The 27,296-nt window shown below is 36.6% G+C and overlaps 1 protein-coding gene across 1 annotated transcript; it reads left to right on the top strand.

The window, feature by feature from the left end:
* The first annotated feature begins 11,450 nt into the window (after positions 1-11,450).
* On the top strand, positions 11,451-26,743 carry LOC129241139 (SOX domain-containing protein dichaete). The gene is made up of 2 exons (XM_054877323.1): positions 11,451-12,007; positions 26,143-26,743. The coding sequence occupies exons 1-2, from the start codon at positions 11,451-11,453 to the stop codon at positions 26,741-26,743; spliced, it is 1,158 nt and encodes a 385-aa protein (XP_054733298.1).
* Positions 26,744-27,296: the final 553 nt, after the last annotated feature.

Below are 27,296 nucleotides of genomic sequence, written 5' to 3'. Positions count from 1 at the left end.
TGTTCAACAGTCTCCTTCTCTGAAAGGTCCCCATAGCAATACATGTAAAGCCTAGCTATTCGGTAAACACAGTTACGAGTTTGAAAATTGCAAACTTTCTCAATTCTATTGTACTGAGGCCAAAGCGTTTCCGAAATAGCGAAAATAGCAAAGAAATGGAGCTCCATCTGTCCTGCACTTTTCTAAGAAATAAGTTGTGCAACTCCTCTTTAACAAAAGTCAGGGGGATTCCGATGACTCGGCGGTAGCAGTTCCCTGAGACTAATTCAGTCCTCTTCCTGGCAAGTTCATCAGGAATTTCATTTCCCTCTATGTTCCTATGTCCTGGAATCCAGATCAGAGAAATGTTAGCTGCACTCCCAATTGATTTGATCTCTTTACTGGAGTTGACCAGTTCGGATCTACACCATGACGTCGTCAGAACCTTGATCGCGGCTTGAAAATCGGAAAAAATGTTAATATCTCCCTCACTCCCACGTTCCCTAAGCATTTTGCATACCTGCAGGATCGCAAAGACTTCTGCCTAAAAAACGCTAGCAATATTCGGTAATTCTAAGGAAATAGATAAATCGGCAGATTTAGAGAAAACCTCTGCTCCGACTCCCGTTTTCATCTTGGAGCCGTCAGTGAAGACAGAGCTACCAGCTTCAATGTAAATTTCATTCATAAATTGATTTGTGTTACATAATCCTTTTTAATTAATATAAATCCTAAAACTAATACTTTTTTCAAACTTGCGTTAGCTGGTAGCGAGCCCTATATATGGTATTACCTTAAATGTGCGAAAAAAAATCTTAATGAAGGTAATAACATAATTTTTTAAGAAGCACCCTAATGTATATTTAAAATATTTTCAACTACATAAATATTGCATATGTGCCTAAACGTAAGCGCAAAGAAAAATACGTTCCGATAGTTTCGTAGCCGAAAGAAATAAGCGTGCAAGGCATTCCAGGTAAATAAAATAATTTAAAAACTATGTCACGATAAAAGGACTAAAATGTTGACAGTATTTAAATATTTACTCTCCTCAAATATGAAAAAGGAAATAGTAAAATCTAAAACCAAAAAATAGCAAGGATGGCAGGAGTTGAAGTTGTGCACGTAACAATAGTGGACGCGTTCTAGAACGAATAATTCACAATTAAAATGTAAATACCAACAATACTTTAACAATTGTATGTATTGTAATTGTAAAATATTGCACATTCATGTTTGTTTGTGTGGTAGTGTGTGTGAGCGTGTATTCTACACAAAAGATCTCAAACAAATCGAACCTGTTTGGCGATTTCCTAAAGATTTAACGCACTGAAACATTCACATAAGCATAACTTTTGCCAACTCTACACGGCACATCCACCCATCGATTCTCACACATACTTGCACGGTATACACTCCCACTCAAATACAACATTGTAAGCACTAAGGGGACATCTTCTCCTTTCATAGCTATTTGTGTGGTGTTGTTTTGTTTTGTGCGGTTTGGTGTTTTGGGCGGCAGTGGGTATCCAGTGTACTACCCTTGAACGGGTAGTTGTAGACTTATTGTTTGTATAGCGTGGCTCGCGTTGGCTATTCAAGTTAGGTTGTTGATAACGTTCTGCTCGCCTCTGCTTTGCTGCGTTTCTGTTGTTTTTTTCCTCAGTTGGTCATACGACGGTTCTCACTTTTTTTCCATTTCGTCGCTCATTTTGTATCTTTCACTTGTGAGCTTCGCTTTGTTGGAGCGCATGGGCGCGAATTCGAAATGTAATAAAACGATATAGTGTTGCGTGCTTTGATTGAATACCTTTCCGGAAAATAATATTTCTTGTGTGTGTATGCGTGTATGTACATACATGCCTGTGTAAACTGAAAGGTGCGTGCAACAATGCTTGCCATTTGTATTATCAGAAAACACTTGTCAATTGACGCGCAACGTGATCGGATGCAATTCGAAGATTCAAAACGTTTTACGCAAATTTGTTCCGTTTTATATTGTTTTGAAGTGAAACGAAAGGATTATGACAATTTTCATAAAGTGTTTCATACAGAAAATTATTTGTGTATGTATTCACATACGAATGTTGTGAGAATAAAATAACTTTACTGGCACAAATATAGTGAAATATTTTTAATATAATAAAAAGTGAAAAACTAATTAAAAATTTAGGATTATAGGCGGAATAAAAATTGTTTGCGGGCACAACTTGATTTCCACTCAAGGAATTTCAACTGAAATACGGTGAGAACTTATGCTAATTTTGACCAAATCGCCAATCAATACTTCAAAAATCTAAGAAAAATCTTCACAAGTTAAAGAGAGGGATACAGTTAGATGAGATACCTTAAGTGTATCTGAAAAGGATTTTAGAATACTTTAAAAATCAAAACTGCCGCAAATATTTAACGATTTTAAAGTGATATGATATTCCAAAACGGAGACTTTAAGGCTTTAAAATTACTACTGATCGTACCTAACTGGTAATACTTTATACCCAACCATAAAAACACGCTTAATACAATCAATTAATACAATTTCAGTTTCTTTAATTTTACATTAACGGTTACTAATAATATATGATAGCTTTAGGTGTTTCTATAAACCCCAGACTTGAGTTTAAATTCCATAAGAATTCTTGGTTAAATCGTATGCGATATTTTTTTTTGTCTTTCCTGTTTTGTATTTCCTACATACCAGTGGGGATTATTGGTGTCTTCGAAAATGGGCCATATAGATAATTTACTCAAAAAGGACCTAAAAAGGCAAGAAGCTTCAATGCCGATTCGCTCCTCCAACAAAACACGGAAAGGACACTGCACCACTCAAAAAACTAATTGGTTTTTAATTTATTCTAATTGATTTTGATCGGATTTTGTAAGGTGTTTTTTTCTTACCATGTTTAGTTAGAGAAGGCTTCATACCCGCAAACGCGCCCTACAGTTGGTGGGCAGGGGTGAATACAGGTAATGGAAAAATCGAAATTTATTTTATATATTTATTCCATAGAAGAAGTCTAGACTTATTGAATAAATATTTATACACAAATATCCACTTCCTACATACCAGTCGGGACATTAATTGCATTTTTTTAATTGGTTTTTGCAAACAAAAATTCGGTCAGGATGGCTCACCCAAGTTCTTCGATCGGTGGTTTTCAACCGAATAGGTATTTCGAAGGCATTTGCATTTTGCTCACACAAAATTTCACTTATTTCAAAGAAAATAAAAGCACTTCAACTACTAACGCACACCTTTTGACGTTACATAGAAACGAATATATAAAAAGTTCAACCAACATGTTTAACAATTGATGCATCAGGGTCTGAAAAGATTATACTTAGTGTATATACATAATACAGGCTAAAATTCTATTGGAGTGCTATGAATGCAAAGAGCGGTGCCGGTTTAATAATTACCTATTTTATCGGTCTCTTTCTTATAGCACCGAAAACATTGTGGAGTTGGTTTGTAACTTAAGACACCTTTGTAGGCGGATCTATCTTGAAAACTCTGCATGACCCTTTCTGACTCGTCAAGGCAGTACTCAAGTTCGTATCCCAAATTGTATTTGCACGCTGGAAGCTAAAGGGTGATTTTTTAAGAGCTATTGGAAAGTTTTTCAAAAAAACACACGTAAAATTCAGAAAAATGCATGCAATTTTTATTTAAATCGATAGTAAAGTCCATATAATTTAATGTTTGAAGATTATTTCATGCAAATGTTGACCGCGACTGTGCTTCAAATAGTCCGCTTAGTCCAATTTTGGCATACTCTTTCCAATGTTTCAGCCGGTATCTCACATATAAATGCTTTAATGTTGTCTTCCAATGCGTTAATTGAAGCAGGCTTGTCTGAATACACATGAGCTTTAACATAGCCCCCCAAAAAATTATCTAAAGGCGTTATATCGCACGATCTGGGTGACCAATTGACAGGCCCCGAACGGGAAATAAAATGTTCACCGAACTCGCCTCTCAACAAGTCCATTGTTACGCGTGCTGTGTGGCTGAAACCGCATGTCTGGCAAAAAAAAGTTGGATATCATTTCACGGTAGCGCTCACCATTCACAGTTACGTTACGATTCGAAGCATCTTTGAAGAAGTACGGTCCAATGATACCTCCAGCCCATAAACCGCACTAAACTATGACCTTTTCTGAATACATTGGTACCTCTTGCAATTCTTTTGGTTGATCTTCACTACAAAATCGACAATTCAGCTTATTTACGTACCCATTGATCCAAAAATGAGCTTCATCGCTGAACACAATTTTTCGACTTTAAACTTTCTTAACAGAACGCACATTTTTATAATAAAATTCAATGATTTGCAAGCGTTGTTCGTTTGTAAGACGATTCATGGTTAAATTATAGACCAAACTGAAGATGTTTGACAGTGGAACAAAACGCGAAACGTGCGTCAGCTGTTTAAACCAACTGTTTAAAAAGATAATAGCTAAAAAATCACTCTTTATATTATATGCAGTGAGTCAGAAAACGTCTAATTTGGCGCTACGCTGGTACACATTCAATATTAAATACTAAGCTGTAATGCTATACATGTATAATACATAATAAATAGCACCGGCCCGTTTCCTTGACCCACAAAATAAATTTAATTGTTTTTTGCGTTTTTATTAGTGAGAAGAAGCTCTGAAAGTATTTGATGCGGTACCTGCTGGTGGTAGCAGAGGAAGAGGAAAGTTTAATTTGAGTTGGAGAGATCAGGTAGAGAAAGGCTTGGTTTTACTTATGTATGTATCCAATTAGGGTCAGTTAGCACGAGAAGGAAACCAGATATCGCGCCAGTCAAGAAGAAGAATAAAGTTATGTGACAGGGTCATTAGTGAGCATAATACTCGTTTATATATGTACACATTGTTCCCAAATCGAATTGAATCGAGTTAATAAATAGATCGCTAAATATACACCTATTGATTTAGCAACATAAAATCAAGATATGTAAAGCTTTGGGCCTTAACTAAATCGATCTCGCGGCAGGTGGTATTCTATGGTATTATCTGCAGCAATAAATCATATCCTTTTTGTTTTCGAGTTACTTTCATCACTTAATTAAATTATTGCACAAATTTTTGACAGAAAGGTAAAGGAAAGGTCAATATATCTCAGAAAAATTAGGCGCACGCTTAGTTTCTGTTTCGTGCTGTGAGAAGCCTGGAAAATTGATTGAATTCAAGAATTTAGATAGTTGGCTGAATCATTTTCAATCGAGAAAGAATCAATCGTCACATGTTTCCAGCAGTTAGATTTAAAAAAATAAACTTTATCGAATCGACTTCCACATTTGGGGCTAATGGTTCTCTTTCGCACACATTTTACACCAGCTTGAACAAAAAGTTCCCGAAATATATTCAGAAATTCAAAATACAATTTTATCCCTCAAAAGTGATATTATCGCCTTCAAAGTACCCCCATCAACTGCTTCAAGTAACGTCTCATAACGCCCAAATAATACCGTAATAGTTATTAACTGTCTAACCTTCTGGTAAAAATTCGTGGTGTACAATACCATTGTAATCCATAAAAACCGTGATCATCGTTTTCTATTTTCACCGAAAACATGGGTGGGTGTTTTGATCTTGGTTCATGTGGAGCTGCTCTCTTACTCGCCTGATGTCTGGATTGAGCGTCGCACTTATAAACCCATGTCACAGGCCGGGTAATGATGCGTTTGATGAATTTTGGGTGGAATTCAGCCTTGGCAATTATGTCCTTGGCGATATCAATGCGGTTCTTTTTATGGATGTCCTGCACTGTACACTAAGTCCTCTGTCAGCTCTATGATGGTTAATTTGCGGTTATTGGTGTGTCTATCACAGATGTGGCAACCTAAAAAAAACAGAACTCAAATCAGTTGACTTAGAGCGTCATTTGACGGTTGTTCCGGGAACTTTTTGATCAAGGTGGTATATCTTATGAATTTGAACTCAATCAGTCGACTGTTCAAGTTTCTGGTCTTCATACATATGTATAAACAAACAAACATTTATTAATATATATAAGATATAACGGTTTTTTTCAACACGGGCATAACAACTTTGTACTTAAGGGTACCCAAATCGAAAAAATGAAAAATTGACAAAATGGCGCACTTTTGAAAAAAAGTTCGTAAAATCGGGGTTTTTTCAGTAGTTTTATAGTTTAAAAAATAGGAAATTATTTAAATAAAATTATGACTCTAGTTCCGACGATAGCGATACATGTTGTGAGCAACATATCCAAATTTCAAATGATTCGGTTGAATAGTTTTTTTGTTTTCCTCCCCGCCGTGCCGAAAAAAGTCGTTTCGAGATCAATGAGTTTCAAGTTTGAGGTACAGAGGCGCGCTGACCGCTCTCTACCTAGTTAATGGGCTGTAGAAGCTGTAATATTGGGAACTTCCGCATAAAAATTTCACAGTATATTCTAAAGATACTATACTTTCGAAATATCAAAAAACCAAAAAATCGAGTTTTTGAAATTTCTAGACCACCAGGTCCCCTTAAAGACAAAGGCAGCCTTGCATTGTTTTACAATCTGACAATATGAAAACATTATCCAATTTTTATGGTGAAGTTCAGGAATTAGCGTTAGTTCTTTTGGAAATCGTTAAATATTGCTGGTGAAATACTGAGTCGGTGATCGTAACTTTAAACCGTTTGAGTGGGTCGAGGTAGTGAAATTAGGGCAGTTATAAAGATCCAAAGCAGTCTATTCTACGTTGTTGGCGAAATTTGGCCTACACACTTGCCAGGTCAAAATAAACTCAGTAAGCAAAGACTCTTCATAATATGAAGCCCTGCTTAATTTATTTTATATCCGTACTAAAATATTATTTAGTATTTACCTCCTGCTCTTTGATATCGTGCTTCTAATATTATGAAAACGCGCTAATACACATTTCAAAAAGAAAAGAACGACTTTTTGGAGTATATGTAAGACCACTAATATATAAAAAATTAAAAGGGGCTAACAAATGGTGATTGAGCAACCATTTTTGTATGTTAAATACAGGCTTTTACAGACCTTCATGAAAAATAACATAGCGCCATGAAAAATTCGGCAAAAGCAAAGACAAGCGCCTTAACTCCATGATGTCACGTGTGAGAAAAGTGAGTGAAGAAAAAGTATGGGGCTTTGCATTTCATACTTTTTATTTCAATTCTTTCACATGGTTTAGGTTGTACAATTATAACAAATACTTAAAATCTGTACTAGAGAACGACAGAACATTTTTAAGGCCGAACCGAACTTAGTTTTTAAAAATGCAGTGCATGCACATTTGTACCTGGACTTCTTGTTCAGCCGAAATATCAGTAGGAACTTTGCAATGAGCTCGAGACTTAAAACTTTGAGTATATCTCAAGCCCCCGCTGCATTTCAATATTCAGTAATTGGTTTCAGATTCCATATCGTTTTATAAACTACAAGGCGGCGTAAAATTAATCACCCTATCGGAAGACTTACAATTTTTGCAAATGATGTTGTACATGAATCATATTTGGCACTTGTGAACCAGACAGGGGGTTGGTTCCATATGTAGAAGTGCAAGCAAGTAGGGAAAGTCCGTGGTTGCCATTCACTTGGGAGTGGCCAGGACAATTTTTCTGCATATGGTCCGAACACCTCACAACGTCCGGGCTTCGCCCAAGTATCCTCAGTGGAGCTTCCGAGCATCCGTTCGAGAGCGAGCTAATGTGAGAAGGCAAATTCGGTGTTGGATTTGTAGTGGTAGAGAGATTTCGTCGACAAGTGCTTACGTTCACTCCGGTGGTCGAGTGTCTCACGATAATCGGAGTCAAGGCCAGATTTATCAACCTCTCACTCATTTCCACCCCCGCACCGACGGTAAAGATGGACAATGCGGCCAAAGATTTCTTCTATGAGCGCCTGGAACGTTCCTATAAGCTCTGCTCCAGCCACGGCATAAAAATCGTGTTTTTCGACTTTAATGGTAGGGTTGGTATGAGAATTTTAGTAAAAAAGCTACTCAAAAATATTATTAATGACTCAATTTGCGCCTCCTTGTGCGTACACGAGTTCTTTTGTCATATGTTACGCAGTTGAGTCACAAAAAAATTTCTCATACCGCTGTTGGATGACGATGGATTCAAGATCCGCATCACTACTATTTACTATGCCTTGAATTATGCAGCAAAAATATGTACATGCTTGTAAAACATTGGTAAATGTCAAGACAAAACTAAAACCGCTTTTTCTTAGACTTATGGCATTGTTTAGATTTTTATAATATATTTTAACACTTTATGAACACAAAAGACGGGCAGGTGCCTGTTTAATAGACTTGAATGATATGATATAAGTAATTTAGGTATACCCAATCTAACCGTTTAAAATATATCACAAATTGGTAGTTACGCAGTTGTTGCCTTATATAGTTTGAATTTTGAATGAAGGAAGTCATAAATAAGTCTGTAGATTTAATGTCAATTGAATATAATGGACTTGTTAACGAATTATATCACTTCAATTCTATTGCTTGAACCCCACGAGTTTCATTTTAAATTTCGTAAATGGTTTATAATGACTATTGTTAAAATATTAAAATCAAAACATATCAATACTAAGTCTATGAGTCGATGAGCAATTATTTTCTACTCTTTAATCCATTTATAGACACGTTTTTTAACAGTAAAATAAAGGCACATTGGTCACATGGTTTCACATAGGTTTCAGTCACATTAATTTTAGCGTATAGAATATACTTCTGATTGAAAAAACTAATTTTTACATGAGCCCATTTAGAAATTATTTAATGCTCATGGTTGTATAAATTATGTGGCAATGCAAAAACAATAGCTCAACGGCATTTTCATCTTGCAATGTAGGCCGATAGTCGGTGCCGCACTAAACAATTGTTTTCAATATTATTACTGCAAATCATATCGTTTTCATGTAAATGCCAAAGGTTATTTGGAGGTTTTCTAAAGTAATAAAATTTAAGAAATATTCGGTTTTGTGTTGCGGAGCCAAATCTAAACCAAACTGAACTTTTTTGGCCGAACATAGTCAAAGCCAAAATTCGGTCATTCCTACATTGTACCCAATTGTAGGCAATCCTGCAACGTGCAGGTATGCAGAAAATTTTTATTAAAATATTGAGACTTATTACCGGTGGAACAATATCCATTTGTGGAACAATATCAACACGCACGCCACAAATAGGAGAAGGAGCTCGGCCAAACTCCCAAAAAGGGTGTACGTGCCAATTATATGTAACACTCTTGCAGCTCTTAAAGACAATATCCGTCAAGAATGTGAGGACCTATCGCCGGAAGTTTTGGCCAAAGTCATGGAAAATGCCATAAAAAGGGCTCAAATGGCAATCAACTGTGGCGGCGGCCATTTACATGACATCATATTCTCGACTTGATGTAAAAAAAAATTAAAATACAATATACACATAATCCACAAGAAGAATCAAAGTTTTTCATTTTTTTTTTTAAATTACAGCCAAAAAACATCGCAAGGTTACTTTTGCGCCACGTTGTATATATATATATACTACCGGTGATGAACGTAAAAATAGTCAAACACAAAAGTATATAGTATTCAAGTAAGCAAAACAATAAAGTTATGAAGTTCCACTTTCCATTATTTTTACTATTGGCATAGTCCATAGGATGCAAAGAAATAGCGACTTTATTGAAATGGACTGGACTGTTGTTGGGGAATAACCCACATATGTATTTCAACGAACTTTTTTTTTACTCATTTTCCTACAAAATGTGATTTTTATAACTCGGAATTTTAGTTATAATTCCAGAACACAGAAATTGAGCTAGTCGTAAATACAATATGTCGCAATGTTGACCACTTTTTTGATATTCACAGCGGGACAGATACAGATTGAACATTTCTATGTATGGGTTCGCTAACAATTGCGAAAACGCAAAAAAAAAGAAATGCGATTGCAGGTTTCTCATTGCCTGCCAAGGGACGACTGCTATATGAAAACACTTCTTTCTATCGCTTGATGTTTTTTGTCCTTAGTGAATATGGAACGCTACTCACAACCCGGACAACTCGAATGGTGGTCACGCACAAACCTACTCGAGTACGGTATCCAAAAAATTTTAAGCTAAAGCCACCAATTGTTGCATAATATCTTACTTGAAAATTTTCTTCGTCTATATTGAATGAGTTGAACCTTTTTGATGCGTTTTGTATGCCTAAATACAGAACATCATTAATATTTTCAAAAGCTGAGTATGTGAAGGATCTGTAATAACAGTCAGATTACATGCGTGGAAAGTGATTTGAAAAAAAATTTGTAGCAGGAAAACAATAAACCCAAATGAAATTTGTGAAAAAAGTTTAAATAGATAATTAGCAACTTTCCTTTGCTAACGAGACCTGTCCTGTGTGAAACTGAATAATTCGTTAGACGCTTGCTAACTCATTTTTTATTAAAGGAAAAAATACTTCTATGGAGTACAGCATTCCTCCATTTGCAGGAAAAAACATTTTCACCTTTAATTGAAGGGGAAACTTAAAGTACAGTAGGTTCTGTTTTTATGCGGCTTTTTTTTATGCGGTTTTGAAATAGTGCGGTTTTTTTTTAATTACAAAATGCATGCCGACCTATCGGGAATTGTACATGTAAACAAGATTCTAAACCAGCTAAGCAAAAACTCATCACAGATTACATCAGAAATGCTAACCCTACAAGTATGGAAGATATATAAAGATATAATTTTCAAAAATACAATATTTTGTTTATGCGATTTTATTTAATTATTTCAGATTCATGCGGTCTATGGAACGTATCTAAAGTAATAATATGGGACTAGTGCCCTTTTTTATGCGATTTTATTACATTATTTCAGATTTATGCGGTTTTAGCATTTGACACGTATCTATAGTTTTACTATAGAACTAGTAGCTTTTTTTATGCTGTTTTTTTTTATGCTGTTTCTTGCGGAACGTATCTACCGCATAAAAACAGAACCTACTGTATAGCTGCAGCACTAGATTACTTCGTTTTTTTATTAATATACAGATTACAATAATGACAGGCACTCGGAGCAACTCTAATAAAATTCTTCCTCTTCAATTTTGTATACTTATAGAAAAAATGTATCGATATTGTCAATTGCAAATGTCTAAGGTTTGTAAAAACTAAAGATGAATTTATACTTTATAATACTGCATTAAATATGATAATAATTATTTTTTGTCTAACTAAATATTTACAACCAATATTTTTTATACCTAAAAATTAATAATCAACCAATATTTCATTTCATTTCATCTTTAGAAAAACGCGTACATCAGTTTGGAAATATAAAAAATAATCCATATTGTGATAGAAAACAAAAGTATTTCATTTATTCTGAGCAATCCAAAAAATTCTGTTTAAAACATAACTCAGCCATAAAGTATACGATTAAAAAAGAGAAAGAAAAGCGAATTCCTAAACTGGCGCTCAAGTCACTCAGCCAAAATGACGAGTATTTCCACCATTCTCCAGCAACAGCAGCAACATCATCAGCAACCATCTCACTACCGGTCGCATCTGCACAATGGCGGTGGTCACAATAGTCGCAGTAGTAGTGAAGTTAGTAGTGGGGGTGAGTCGCCACCGCAATTAACTGGATCGGACGCGCTGAACATGACGATGGCGGCAACAACCGCGGCAGCAACATTGCCACTCAAGCATCATCACCACCACCAACAACAACAAACAAGTATACCAGTCAACTCCTCATTATCAAATGCCAATGCAATGTACAACACGCAACAACAGCACTCCACTACACAGCAACAATCGAGCCAGCAACACCAACAACACCACCATCACAATCACCACCAGCAGCCGAACGACCACATTAAGCGGCCAATGAACGCATTCATGGTCTGGTCACGCGGACAGCGACGCAAAATGGCACAGGATAATCCAAAAATGCACAATTCAGAAATTTCGAAACGTTTGGGTGCCGAATGGAAATTGCTTTCCGAGGGACAAAAGCGACCATTCATCGACGAAGCGAAACGCTTACGGTGAGTATCTGCTTATACTTTACTTGTTTTTAGTATACAAGTACCAAATTGCACCAAATTTTGCTTAGATGGGGAGATCGGCGATGATGATGATTCCGTTTTCGATTTTAAAGGGAAAGGCACATGTGTGGAATATACGAAAATGGGGAACTTTATAGAGGGACTCTCACTAAACAACAGCAACTATTGTTCCTTGCCACCCACAGAGCTTAACTATCCGAATTACCTACAGCATACGGTAACAGGCATCACAAAAACTCGTTTACAATTTCATTTAATGCCCACAATCTCACACATATACATGCACATACTTACTACATACTATTGCCTCCATCCAAGCCCCAATTATTATTTTTGTTTTGCAATATATTGTGTGTAACACCTAAAGGTACCGGTAGAAGGTAAAGGGACTCTTTATTTAAAATCATGCGGCACTCAGGTGTCATTACCATCCGAGCACCCCAAGCAAAAGAAATATTGGGCACCCAAGAAGTGCGAATGAGAATATTTTGCTTTGTTTACTATAAATATTTTAATTATTAAAGTTGTAAAAAATTCGAGCGGCTTGAAAAAGGAAATTTTTTGCTCCTCTATGTCTGTTATTGAATTGATATTAGCGCTTTCCACATATAAAGGTTTTTAAAGTATCGCGGATAGCCTCCCGGAAAGCCCAAGTTGGAATAGAGTTCAGAAATAATGAAATCACATTAGTTTCTGAGTTGAATACAACACCCAGATCCGTAAGTTCACTTACAGCAGAAATACAAAAACAAATAGTACGATTACATTTATCCACAAACCCGATTTGGTATTGTTTCCTTTTTTGTCTTAGGTTTACTTCTTCTAATTCCCCGATTTACTTCTTGATGATAACAGTAATCCATCTAATCGATTTCAGCTGAGTTTGGCAAAGTCTAGACCGGATCCGCTGGCTCGTTTTTCGCTGCACAAAATCTATGCTGCCACGGCGGCCGTCGTATCCGAATGAGTTTCGGCGTAACTACCATTCGAAAAAGTTCAGATTCGAATCTCCGGATATGAAACACTAAATGATAGAAAGGCCGCTATTAGAGGTCGCTTTTCGGCAAGCAATTGCAAAACTTCGAGCCATGAAAAATGACTGCCATGAAAAACCTCCTCATAAAAAGCAATATCAAGACGCGTACCACTAATAGAAGGAAGAGTTCTGCCATACACCCAATGAAGAGTGTAAGAGTCAATGTAACTCACAATATTGCATATGGTAACAACTTGCCATTCAAATAATTATATAAAAATGTGTCTGAGTGATTAAGTTCTGCTGCTTGAACAATTTATTGCAATATCAGATTAGTGATTGGTGTCAAACGGCTCGGAGAGGTTCTTTCCATTTTACACAGCCGGATTAGTCTTACAGAGCCACCAAATTCAGACAACGCAGAACAGAGACGTCTCGTTTTGTTATTGTGGAGAGGGGCTTGAAATCGAAAAATAGAAGGTGTGGGAGGACGCTGTTTCCCTGGTCATTTGAAAAGTATTTGGCATATTGTGAATAGTTAGTCGATTTTGTGGATTTTAAACATAGCTTCTTCTTGGTTGGCGCTCTCTTCAGTCTGGCAATACAGTTTTTGGCAATGATAAGTGTAATGATAATGGTTGCGAGCTATGCATCTACGGAAATTAGCTTCTCTTAGGACTCTGAGGACAGATTCAGGATGGCACTTTTTCCCCCAAGATATTTTTTGGAATCATTGGAGTGCTCTTATGTGGATTTTCGAACTTCTCTCAAGAACCATCTAGAATCATTGTCATTGAAAATCTTGTCATGTGCAGCCTGAATTTTTATTTTTGGAAGGTTTAAAGGCAACGGAAATTTATGAACGAATGTTGAAAGTGTATAAGGACTTTTCGCCATCAATTGCCACAGTAGAGAGATGGGTTGCTGAATTTAAATGTGGTCGTACAAGCCTTAAAGGACGTCCAAAAACAACAACAACACCAGAAATCGTAGAAAAAATACAGGAAAATAGTCGAGTTACTGAAAGAGATTTAATAGAATGATTGATGATTAGGACATCTCATTGCGCAGTGTAAGCAATATTTTAACTGAAGTATTACAGAACAAAAACACACTCGAATGCAACTTTCTCAGCAATATTTAAAGCTTTTCGAAAGGATAAAGTGAATTTTGTGCATCGATTTAGCACTATGGATGAGACTTGGCTTTATCACCATAATCGTAAATCAAAACAAGAGGCTAAAGAGTGATGTGAACCTGGTTCTTCAGCTCCGAAAATAGTTCGTGTCCAGAAAACGGTCGAAAAGTTGTTAGCATCAGTTTTTTGGGATTCGAAATGCATTTTGTTTGTGGACTACTTGCAAACGGGTAAAACAATAAATTCTGAATATTATTGTAACCTTTTCGACCAACTGAAGGAAAAAACTCGTGAAAAACAGACAAAGTTTGCAAAGAAAAAAGTATTTTCAGGACAATGCACCGAGTCACAGAGCATTTTGACAATGGCTAAAATCCATGAATTAAAGCAGCTTCCACATGGTCCCATACCTGAAAAATGCATGCGGGGAAAACGTTTTTCATCAAATGATGAGGTCATAACAGCTGTGAAAGCGTATTTTGCAGCCCTTCCAGTTTCTCCCTTCAGGGAAGGAGTTCGTAAATTGCAATCTTGTTGAAACGAGCGTATTGACGTTCAAGGAGGCCATACAGAATAATAAAGTGTATTTAAAACAATAAAATTGTGTTTTTCTTAAAGCTTCTTAAAGCTTATTGAACAATCTAGTAGCAAAAAAATAGTAATAGGGATTTTTTTCCCATTGCTGCCTAAAGTGGCTGTGAACCTACTTAGATAAGACACAATCATGAATGAACTTTTTGTGAAATGGTACTTTCAATCTTAAAATTAGATCTTCTCGCTGCATACAAATTATACAAATTCTTGCTCATGATCACCCATAAAGTCGCAATGTGAGGAATGAACCAAATATCTGAAGAAAAGATTATACTTATATTTACATAAAGTTGTTAAAATTGATAAAGATTCAATATTGCAAAGGCAGGCGACAGCATAAAAAATATCTTCAAAAAAGTTTGGCAGCTCTGCCTTTTGCCTAAAAGCTTGTAAAATATGTAGCATACATACGCACTGTAGCAACTAAACAGAGTAATTCAAACAATCGAAATAATTAAACCATATTTTTTGGTTGAAAATTAAGTGGGGAACGCTTGAACTTCTTTACTCACAAACACTTGAATTCAGCTGTCATAATCCTTTATTGATTATTACAGACTTATGGGTTCCCCAGTGTCCAGGGTCTATTGCTCATTCATAAACGCTGGGATTAATATGTCGAAATATTTGACATGTATTAATTAGCGTAAGCAAAACACTTGTGGATTCAAATTTTTTAATATGATTAAGTAAACTTTGAAGAAGATACTACCACTTGACAGTTCGAACCTCGCACCTCCCACAGATCTTATCAAGCGACCCTTTAATTGCTCATGGCTGAGGCTTCAGTAGCTTTGAACGCATAACAGTACATGACGCAACTGTCACATTTTAACTGTCACTTCTAACATTTCAATATTATAATTAATTATGTATATTTTGTGCATTCAAAATATTTATGTGATCGTCAGTTGTTACTTACATGCATACATATGTATGTGCGAGTATAACGATTTGAAGTGAATCCAAGAAGTTTTGTTAAATCATAGTACTCGTGCGTATGAGTGTCTGTTCAACTCGACGGATTATCGTAAGGGTCGATCAGCTAAGTTTGAATGTGTGAATGCTATGATGACACCATTTTTGACATTTGCATTTCATTTTGTTTGCATATGATAAAATGAAATATTTATTTGTTGTTTATCTATATATTATATGTATTTTACTTCAGAGGCACTTGTGTGGCTGGACAACAAATTTTGTTTAATTAAATGGTGCAGTTCTTTTAATTGCGCAATCAATTTTCAAATTCTATGAAACTCAAGGAATGATGCTTTATGAAAAATTAAAAAAGTATACACAATTGATTTTTGTATATCTTTTTAAAGACCTGACACTAATAGATTTAATATAAAGGGTGGTTAAATTTCAAGAGTCGATGTTGAATGTGAACCACACCTAAACTACAAGTTTCTTTCTTTATTTCATTTGACATTTTTCAAGTTCAGACTAACTCAATTTGAACCATGGAAAGATACACAATCGAGCAACGCGTTAAAGTTATTCAGGCTTATTATGAAAATGGGCGTTCAAATAAAAATGCATATCGCACACTTCGTGATTTTTTCGGTCAATTTAATAGTCCAAATGTGCGTACAATCGGAAAAATTGTGCAAAAGTTTGAGCAAACCGGGTCTGTAGGAGATGTGAAAACACCAGTGCATGCTCGTACAGCTCGTACTGCAGAAAATTTTGCTGCTGTTCGCGATAGTGTGGTTGAAGAGCTATCCACCTCAACTCGTCGTCGTGCCCAACAATTGCACCTCTCACGCTCGTCGTTGATGAACATTATGCACAAAGACTTGCATTTACACGCTTACAAGGTGCAATTGACTCAAGAACTAAAGCCTCTTGACCATTTCAAGCGGTGTCAATGGTCAGAATGGTGGCAGGAAATGGCAACAGTGAATGACTGATTTTCGAAGAAAATCATCTTCAGTGATGAGGCACATTTTCACCTCAGTGGATTAGTCAATAAGCAGAATTGCTGCATTTGGGCGAATGGTAATCCAAGAGTGAAAAAACCGAAAAACCAATGCACCCACAAAGAGTGACTGTTTGGTGCGGTTTATGGGCCGGCGACATCATTGCGCCGTATTTTTTCCAAAATGAGGCCAGTCAGACAGTTACTGTGAATAGTGTTCGCTATCGTGAGAGGATAACGAACTTTTTATGGCCCGAATTGGAAGATATGAATGTGGACGATATGTGGTTTCAACAGGACGGTGCCACTTGTCACACAGCTAACGAAACAATGGCTCTTTTGCGCGAAAAATTTGATGGCCGAATAATCTCACGTCGCGGCGATGTCAATTGGCCGCCAAGATCATGTGATTTGACACCGTTAGACTTCTTTCTTTGGGGTTATTTGAAAGGAAAGGTATGCATCGATAAGCCAGTAACAATTCAAAAGCTCAAGGATGAGATAATTCGGCCCATTAACGGCATAGAACCTCAAATATGCCTCAGCGTCATCGAAAATTTGAACTATCGGATGGAGGTATACCGCCGAGGTTGCGGCGGTCATTTGGCCGATATTTTGTTCCATGCGTAATTGAGCCATACCAATATTATCATAATAAAGATAAATGACAAAAATTTCCTAAAACAATTGTATTTTATTCAAAATCAACAGCGGCCCTTGAAACTTAACCACCCTTTACATAAATACATACCAAACATACTCGCGTTTTCATGTAAATATGAATTATGACATATCATTTCCTTGTTGCAAATGCGATTTGTCTAAATATCATTAAATTGTATGATTGAACGTTTCAGGTGCATTCTTCTAAATACATACATGCATACATAAAAAATAAATAATAATTACTTCCAATTGTCGGCACAACTGTGGAATATTTATTTATTTAAAAGAAGTTTTCACTGAATGCCCGCTAGTGAGCCACTTCTCCTGATGTGTGCGCACATATGAGCGATTCCATGTGAAGTGATCCCAATATGTTGGACATTGTAGTAAATTTTCCAGAAATATGGTGTATTTGTTGACTTATACTACATAAGAAGTAAACTGAAAAAATATTCCAAAAAAAATTATATTTTTGAGATTTATTCATTTTCGTACACAACTTTTAAAGTGAAATAATATGGGTTATTTTTAACATAATTAATTTTTTTTTTTTTTAATCTTAAGATAAAATGTTTTATTTTTTATTTTTATATTGACGTCAGAGAGACTTTCAAATAGCCTAATAGCTAAAAAGACTGGTCGAAGTCCAAATGTGGATCCTTGCGTGAAACAAGGTGCTTCCTATGGTAAGAACTACAAAGGCAGAACTGCGATGGCTTTAAAATGAAAGGAAACCCGCTAAATCCTTAGGATTAAATTAAAGAAATTGCAAATGTTGCAGACAGCAAATCCTTCGAAGGGCTGTTCTAAAAGCGTCACATCTTAAACATAAAAAAATTACAAAAAAACCACCTTTGAATAAATTTCACAAAAAACGCCGTTTTGATTTTGCAAGGGACCACGTGGCTTGGAGTTTGTTTATAAATAACGATCCCGTGGATGGAAAAATTAGTATTTAGTGACGAAAAGAAGTGAATACAAGTGGATGAATACAATTACTATTTCCATGACTTAATGAAGAGGAAAATATATTTGAGTCGACATCATAGCGACGTACACATACTTACTGATAGGAATTTCAGACGGTTGTGGTTCGTTGTTTCCAGGTTTGGCTGTCATGATGATACGTGACCTATTCCATGATTTTAGAAGTAACTCAAAACTCAATTATTTATTCTGGACTTAGCTGTTATGTTACAAGGATGATCATCCGAAGCAAAATTGTGAGAGTAAGTTCGGTTGCCCGTCAGCAGGTGCTCGGTATCAGAATTCTGCCCGCTCATTTCACATGTACTACTGTGGGCAAAAAGTAAGGTGAATTTGGTTGTAAAATGAAAAATCTTTATTTATTCTTGTAAATCAATTTCATCCCCTTCAAAATAATCCCCTCTCGATGAAATACACTTATGCCAGCGATTTTTCCAATCCCCGAAACATGCCAAATAGTCCATTTCCTGTATAGCCATCAGCACCATCTTTGATTCAGCTTTTATCTCCTCAATCGACTCGAAACGCGTTCCCCGGAGTGGTCTCTTGAGTTTTGGGAATAGCCAGAAGTCACACGGAGCCAATCAGGCGAATACTGTCATCATGACCTTTATTTTTAAATGACTTTGACGTGCTCTTTTCGGTCTGGCCTCGCCTTTAGCACAATATTCGCTTGATTGGTCGGTTGTTTAGGGTCGTAAGCATAAATCCAAGTCTCATCTCCCGTAATGATGCATTTGAGCTTGTCGTGATAGTCTGAAAGCATTGTTTCACGCACATCAACGCGACGACTTTTTTTCAAGAAATTGAGAGTTTTCGGTACCAAACGAGATTTGACTTTTCGTAGGCCTAAATGGTCTTTCAAAATGGTTTTCACAGATCCTTCTGATATTCCGATCATATCAGTAAGGTCTTTAACAGTCAACCGACGATTTTTTAGCACTAACTCCTTCACTTTATTGACGTGTTGGTCATCTGTTGACGTCGATGGTCGTCCGGAGCGCTCCAAGTCATCAACACGTTCTCGACTCTCTTTGAAGTCTTTGTACTACTTATAAACATTTTTCTGCGACATGGTCGAATCACCAAATGCCTTCTGCAACATGCTAAACGTTTCCGCAGCCGAAATTTCATTCCGAAAAAATTCATTCAAAATTTGATGGCACTTCTCTGCTCAATCAAATCAGACATTGTAAAAATCGAAAAATGCACTCTTGGTCGTTTGGCAAACACAAGGGTAAATATAGATGTTATTAGCAGTGCTGCCAACTCAAAAAAATAACAAGAGCGAAACTCTAATCCCGCGAAGTTCGACAAATAAATTCACCTTACTTTTTGCCCACAGTAGTATTCACACACTCGTCTAATCAGTCCTTGTTCATACATGGATGACAGAACATAATCTCGCCAACCAATTAGCTGATTCCTTCAAAGCCGCTGAGAGTCGGTTAACGGTCTAGTCGCGGATATGTTATTTTTATTTTTTTTTCACTTAATCGCCTCCAGTCACAGTCATAAAAGAGACAACTAAATATCACTCTGAAAACAAATTAAATTCAAATTACTATAGAACAGATAAACACATTTAGTCGCATGAAAATAAAAAACATAAAATTTGATTTCCATTCGTCGCTTGCTTTCAGCAAATTTTTTTCAAATTCGTTCCACCGTGGGAATTTGCATCTCTGTAGATATAAAGATATGCCACCCCATTCACCCGCTTCTTTAATATACTTGATTACGGCCAAATACTTCCTTGTTTGTGTCGAAATAGTTTTTGCTAATTTAATTATGTTCTAAGAAAAGTGATTGCTAAAAACTCTTCTCTCAAAGATGATTGCAAATTGAACCCTGTTTTACGCCGACAAGTCGTAATTTTTAATTCACTTGAATACCCGCTGGTCAAACAGACGTTTTGACTGTAAACTGTTATTTGTTGTATATAATAATGTATGTGACACCATCATTTTTCAAAATTACTTCAAAAATTCGATATGGAATACGAGGGATGCGTTTTATATGTCGGGATTAGAAAACAAAAACAAATTTTAATCATCGAAAATCACTTTATTGTTTTTCAAAATATTCTCCATGAAGATCTATACACTTTTGCATGCGTTTGAACCAATTGTCGAAGCACTTTTGCCACTCTGAATGAGGTACCTCCAAAACATGCATTCTAAATGCCGCAACCGCTTCTTCAGGTATCGAAAAACGTTGACCTCTCAGTTTATTTTTTACGTACGGGAATAAAAAGAAGTCATTCGGTGCCAAGTCAGGAATATACGGCGGATGACCCATTAATTCGATGTTTTGGGTGCTCAAAAATGCAGTTGTTTGAGCCGATGTGTGAGAGCACGCATTGTCCTGGTGAAGAGTGATCCGTCTTTGGCGATTGGTTTTCCTAATTTCTTGGAAGACAACTGGCAAACAAATGGTTGTGTCCCACTCAGAATTTACTGTTCTGCGTTGTTCTACTGGTACGGTTGCGACATGTCCACTTTTTCCGAAAAAACAGGCGACCATTTGCTTGGAAGTGCTTAGTGCGCGAATAACTTTTGTTGGATTTGGCTCATCTTGAAACACCCAAACAGTCGACTGCTGTTTACTTTCGGGCTCATACGCGTAAATCCATGATTCATCAACTGTCACGATGTCATAGGCGTATTTCGAAGCCCCGCGATCGTATTTTTTGAGCATTTCCTTCGACCAATCGACCCCAGCCTTTTTTTGAGCGATTGACAAATTGTGTGGAATCCAACGCGAACAAATTTTTTTGACAGTCAAATGTTTATGCAATATTGAATGTATGCTGGTCCCACTAATGCCTAAGATTGTCTCAATCTCACGATAGGCCACATGACGATCTTGCAATATCAGTTCGCGCACAGCATCAATGGTTTTCGGAACAACAACTAATTTTGGACGACCTTCACGAAATTCGTTTTGGAGTGAACTACGACCTTGATGGAGCTTCATCGCCAAAAAATGAATTAAGTTCATCCATGCAATGTTGCTTAGTTAATCCACGTCGAAAGTTGTAAAAAATAATCGCACGAAAATGTTCACGATTTAGTTCCAGTTTTGGAGCGAGATGAATCTTTTATAGCGCTGGTATTTCAAAACGTTCTGAGTACGTAAAAGCCAAAAAATGTCAAACTTTGCGATACAGCTATCAGTTGCCAAATAGCAACACCAGGGTTGCCAAATCCCGACATATACAAGGCACCCCTCGTAGTCATGAAGGCATTTAAGTAGTTAAAGGTATCGTGGACTAAGCTGCTTTAATGGCATAAATATGAATATAATGAAATATTTTCTTCAAATTGCTTTCCATTCTCATACACTTTCTTTCATTCTCGCAGGTACGGTGCGGTAGGTTTATATGGTGCGTACGGTATTAAAGACAACTTAAGAGTAAAACTAATTAGATTTTATTTTCAACGAAATAGAATGAAACTTCTCGAAATTTTCATTGCATTCCCGAACAAACGGTATTAACTGCAGCCTTCAGAAAAGGCTGTATATTCATATTTCTTTTCAGCACCTTCATACTGCAAATTATTTTATGCCAACTTCCTTCTAGGTCGTACTGTTAAACATAATAGATTTTTTAAATTTAGTATTAGTATAATACTAATCAAGAGTGGAGATACATACATATTATCGATAAAAAGTGTTTGAAATCCATGGAGTATTTCTATAAGTTTAACAAATCTTTCTGTTAGATTACGAATAAACGAATCTATGGATGGTACATACATACTGTGATAAACGATAATGAATGAAGCGTTGAATAGTGTTTAGAATTTGTAAGTATTTTTTTTAATTTCAGCTTTCTTCCCAGCACAGTTGAATAATTTTTAAATTCAATTTTAGCACTATTTGTTAGATGCGCAAACCGTATAATTTGAGTATTTTAATTTTTTGTCATGCCATTCGAAGGCGGCGTAACAGTGCAGGACCCTCTATTTGTAAAAATAATATTTCTATAAATAGTAAACAAACTTCCATTTACATGATTAGTGTCCGTTTTTAGTGTCCGTAATTACATACATTTGTGTATTCATAGCAGGATTTTTTAATGTAACCCAAATCAAAAATCCAATAAAGAATATTGCCCAAATCGTGACCTCCATTTATTTATTTTCCCTATTAAGCTAGTATTTGAGCAGTGTTAATAAAAAAATGATCGCTTAAGGACATAAGTATTTATCGCGATCACATCCATATATACTGACATACGTAGGACAACTTTATGTGTAAAAAACCTGCGTAGATTGAAATTTTAAAATCAAGCAATTTATGTTTCCGATCTCTAGATGAATAAAAAAATGAATTTGTGAAACATCTACTAATAGCAATACGATAAGAAATCTTATGTAAAACAAATACCTAGTGTTAGATGTATGTAGGCCATACGAGGTGTGTCAATTTGGTTCCGGGAATTTATTTATAACATTACGTCATTCATATGCGTTTGAAAAGGGTGCCTTCTTTTAGTTCCAGTGGTAGCTTGATAGTTTGAAAAGTCGATAGCTATGTGTATGTGATTCAATTTGGTGGGAAGCCTCCTAAAATCGTCTCTGGATATTCGACCTCTATATATATATTAGTTCGGGGAAAAAGAAATCCATTATTTTTGCGCAAATAGTTTAAAACTATTTTATGGTCGATATTTAGCTCCTCAGTTATGCCACGACTACTAGCATGCCGGTCCTCTTCGATTACTTCTGTGATTGATATTATTGACATTTTCTTTAGTATCAAAACTGTCTGAACTAAATCGACGAAATCAAAATTGCGGTATCGGCACCATAAGCGCCATTCACAAATTCAGCGGCGTGGCTTGCATGTACGAACTTTTCTCTTTGTTGACTTCCATCGTTAACACCCTGTACTTCACAACTGAATGGAACAAACAAAAGACAAAAAATAATTTTTTTAAGTGAAATGCCACCTTGACAACGGGTATAAACTTTAAATTGTTTGATCGATACTGTATGAGATGTCGATCACTACAGTTATCTACCAAGAATATAATTGAGAATGTGCAAGACATGGATAAAGGCAACGCTTATTGCTTTTTCAATACTAGCGTCTTAATTTATCTTGAATATGTACATACCTCCCGAAAAGAAAGTGATTGTCTGCTACCTATTTCAGCGTGCTGGAATGAGTACGTCCGTGTTCCAGCCCATCTCACCGAGAACAATTGAAGCACTCTACTTTGCGATTTTTGTCCTATTATCCAATATGAATTCGCATCTCAAAGGAGGCTTAGGAATCTGTAGCCCCGGTGCTGAACGGGTTAGATTCTGAGGATCACCTTATTTCCGAAGATGAGGTCGCACTGCAAGGGATCTCATTAAAGGAGATCAAAGAAGCTGTGGCAGCAGTACTGAATGGGCTAAATACGGAAAATTACCAAGACTGTTACCAATTGTGGAAGCAACGTTGGAGTTAAGTAGAGTTACTAGGGGACTATTGTGAAGGTCGATAATCAAATTTTTTTGGTAGTTTAATTTGCTTCTGGTTTATTGACGAATTCCCTCAACTTATTTGCCACACCTCGTAAAACTCTTATACCTTGCATTACAATTGTACAAATGTTTAACTTGGAAGACAACAATCTTTTTGAGCTCATCGGCATTCTTCGAAATAAACGAATTCCCTGCATATAATATCCAAAGCAGTAAGGTCGATCGTCACTGATCGTCAACGGCGATTCCAGAGACTGGGTGAGATTAGCGAGTGCGCACATGAGCGTGTTTCGGACGAGATTACGTGTCGAGCAAAAGCCAGTGTAAATAATTCTTCTACAAACAAGGAAACATATTGTTTGATTTTTGGTGCTGGCATTGTTGTCATTGTGTGGAAACGCATTTTGTTGTTAGTGTTTTATGTGACGAAGCGCAAAACCTTTCCGAGGTGTTATCGATGAATAGATAAGCATATCAATTTAGAAAAGAACAAAACGCTAAGATTCCCTTGAGTTCAGCAATTATTTATTTGTATTCACATTGAGGAGCAAAAATGTAACATAAGCCAACAATGTGAAATATATCCAAAGGTGTAGTTTTCACTTCTTTAACATTCGGAATTCAGAGAGAACGTAGGTTCCAATCTCGGTGAAATATCAAAATGAAGAAAAAGTTTTTTTTTAAGTAGTCGCCCCTCGGCAGGCAATGGCGAACCTCTGAGTGTATTTCTGCCATGAAAAAGCTCCTCGTAAAGAATATCAGCCATTCGGAGTCGGCTTGAAACTGTAGGTTCCTCCATTTGTGAAACAACATCAAGACGCACGTTACAAATAAGATGGGAAGCTCGGCCAAACACTCAAAACTGGTGTTTGCGCCTAACTATATGCATATATATAGTTGAAAAAAGAGCTTTCAAAGCCGGATGACTATCTGAAAATATGTATATGTGGACTCTTCACATTTTCCTAGGGAGACATTCCATCGAACACATCTCGATGGCATGTATATCTGCCTGGAAGATTGTTGGGTAAAAACCCATTGCAATAGGTTTTTTGAATTTAGTTAATGGGTCCCGTTCCTGTGCTATCGTCTTCTAATTTCGACCCATCAGTAAACCATATCTGGGAGTTTGAAGCTGATAGAATTATTTCACTTAAAAGTTCCTGTAGATAATGGGTTTTGGGTGAGTTTCATTTCCTTTTGAATTTTTTTGTGTGTTTTATTTGAGTTTTGATAAACGCGGTGAGCAAGCGAAGAAATAAAAAAAGATTATGGATTAGTTTAGTTTGGGTAAATTAAGCCGTGAAATCGTAAACAAATTCAAGTCAGCCACGAATCGTCTGAATCAATTGGTTGGCAAGGTATTAATAATAAAATAGCCAAACATAGTTGGAGTGAGTTGCACCAAGTCCGGATTTAAATTTGACAGAAATTTTCTGGAGCGAACAAACGACAATTAGCAAACTATGAAAATCCGCCAAAAGGCATGAATCCGCCGAGGCATTCGAAGGAGCTAAAAAATCGAATGGTTTGTGGACAAATTACTAATTTAGAATAGAAAATTCAAGTTTGCTAACTTTGTGCCAAATTGTAGCCACTGAGTTTCTTCGCCTTTATTATCTTATTTACATATGTACATATATTAAAACTTGAAATTTTGTTTGTGTTCTTTTATAGACCAGGACCAACATCTTTTTTTGGAAAAGAGAATAAAAGCAATATATTTTTTTTTTACTGCTACATTTTTTTTCGACAGTGTACATATGTAGAAATGTATTGCCCATATGCACACATGTATTCCAGTATGGTACTTATGTTGATTAAAGAATAGGGATTGTGGAAATGTCAGGTAAGAATGGCAGCAATTGTTTGAGTTATAATTGGTGGCATTATCGATTGGCAAATGAATGAAGGAAGAATAAAGAGTACACATTGCCGCGACATCGTTTGTTGATTATCGGTCGCCACAACAATGGAATACTTTTGATTTTTACACTCGCATGCACCTAAGTACATATGCACGTTACACGCATACATACCTTTACATCTACGCGCATATCTACGTGTGTGTTTAGCTGAGAATTCATTTTTGTTGGAGTGGTTCGGTAAAGTCATTCTGCTTTTGATTGACAAAGACTTTCAATTTTTTATTATTGTTGTTTGTATGTGCTCACTTTTATTGCACCCACGACCGCCATCGAACCCCCTATGACTCTTATTCTTAGATATTAATAACTTACCCACGAAAAAAACTTAAAATGCTGCCAATTCCTCTTTTCCCGCCCACAACTTTGAATCATTCCTTGATTTATAACATATCTTCCATTTCTTATTTTCTACTTGCAGAGCGCTACACATGAAAGAGCATCCAGACTACAAATACCGTCCGCGGCGCAAACCAAAGACACTGAATAAATCGCCTGTACCCGGATCTACAGCGAGCGGTTCGCAAAAGGAGTCGCAACAGTCTCATATGGGTGCTTCGGCGGCGGCTGCCGCAGCCGCTGCTGCAGCTGTCGCCGTCGCGGCGCAACACCCGCATCATGCTCACCATCAGCAGCATTCACCCACCAGCCATCATCACATTGTCACTGCGGCCAAGTACGGCTTCGGTGCCACGCCGCTGGAGCTGACGCTAAATATGCCAACGCGACATCTTGCTGGCGCTTTTCCAACAGCAACGGCGCTAACACACTATCCCCTGGATCCTACTATTGCCCTTGATCTGCAGGCCCGTCTTCAGGCCATGTACGCCGGTACACTTTATCATCCATGGCGATATTTTGGCTGCGCGCCACTCATTAGCCCCGAAACACCGCCGTCGCCACCCAGCAGCAATGGCACTGGGAGTCTCACTTCTTCCTACGGCTGTGGCATAAAATCAGCTAAATCTTCACCCACGCTGTCAGTGTCAACGGTATCACAAGCGCCTCCTAACATTATTTGACCAACTCCCTTACGATTTGGTGGGAACTCCGCGAGTAATGCCGCCGTTGCGGTGGTAGCTGAACCGGCCATGTAGGCTATTATGTATGTAAATGTAAGCGTAAGCGTACAGATTTTAGCTTCAGTTGAACACTTAAGTATACCTATATCTGTAATGCATACTGAAAAATGTACATATATTAATGTTTTAGCTCTCAAAAATCCCATATTCCAAAGTGCTTACGAAATTTGTTTAAATATTAATATTAATATGTACATAGGTATATTAAAAAGTAAGAAAAGATGCTAAGATTAATTTTAAAAATTAAAACTCTTCAAATAATAGTTCTTGATTCAAGACTTGAATGGAAGGAATTATAAACCTTATTTTCTCATTTCAATAAAAGAGATGCAACTCCTAAAAAGTTAAACCTCAAATAATTTAAGGGAAAGCGGAACATACAATGAAAATATTTTTTTTTTTTTTGCTTTTGGCATAATATCTAATATTAACCTTAAAGGGTGTAGGCCGAGCTTTGCCTTCAAATTTTTGTATGTGTATTGTCATGTGAAGA

This window comes from Anastrepha obliqua, chromosome 3 (genome assembly GCF_027943255.1).
Source record: "Anastrepha obliqua isolate idAnaObli1 chromosome 3, idAnaObli1_1.0, whole genome shotgun sequence".
Taxonomy (NCBI): Eukaryota; Metazoa; Arthropoda; class Insecta; order Diptera; family Tephritidae; genus Anastrepha; species Anastrepha obliqua.
This window is presented reverse-complemented; position numbering and strand designations above follow the sequence as displayed.

What these genes read in the sequence shown, in the direction of transcription:
- LOC129241139 (XM_054877323.1), top strand. Translation starts at nt 11,451, where the DNA reads ATGACGAGTATTTCCACCATTCTCCAGCAACAGCAGCAACATCATCAG. An exon ending in GACGAAGCGAAACGCTTACG is followed by an intron (nt 12,008 to 26,142) that starts GTGAGTATCTGC and finishes TTCTACTTGCAG; the next exon opens with AGCGCTACACATGAAAGAGC.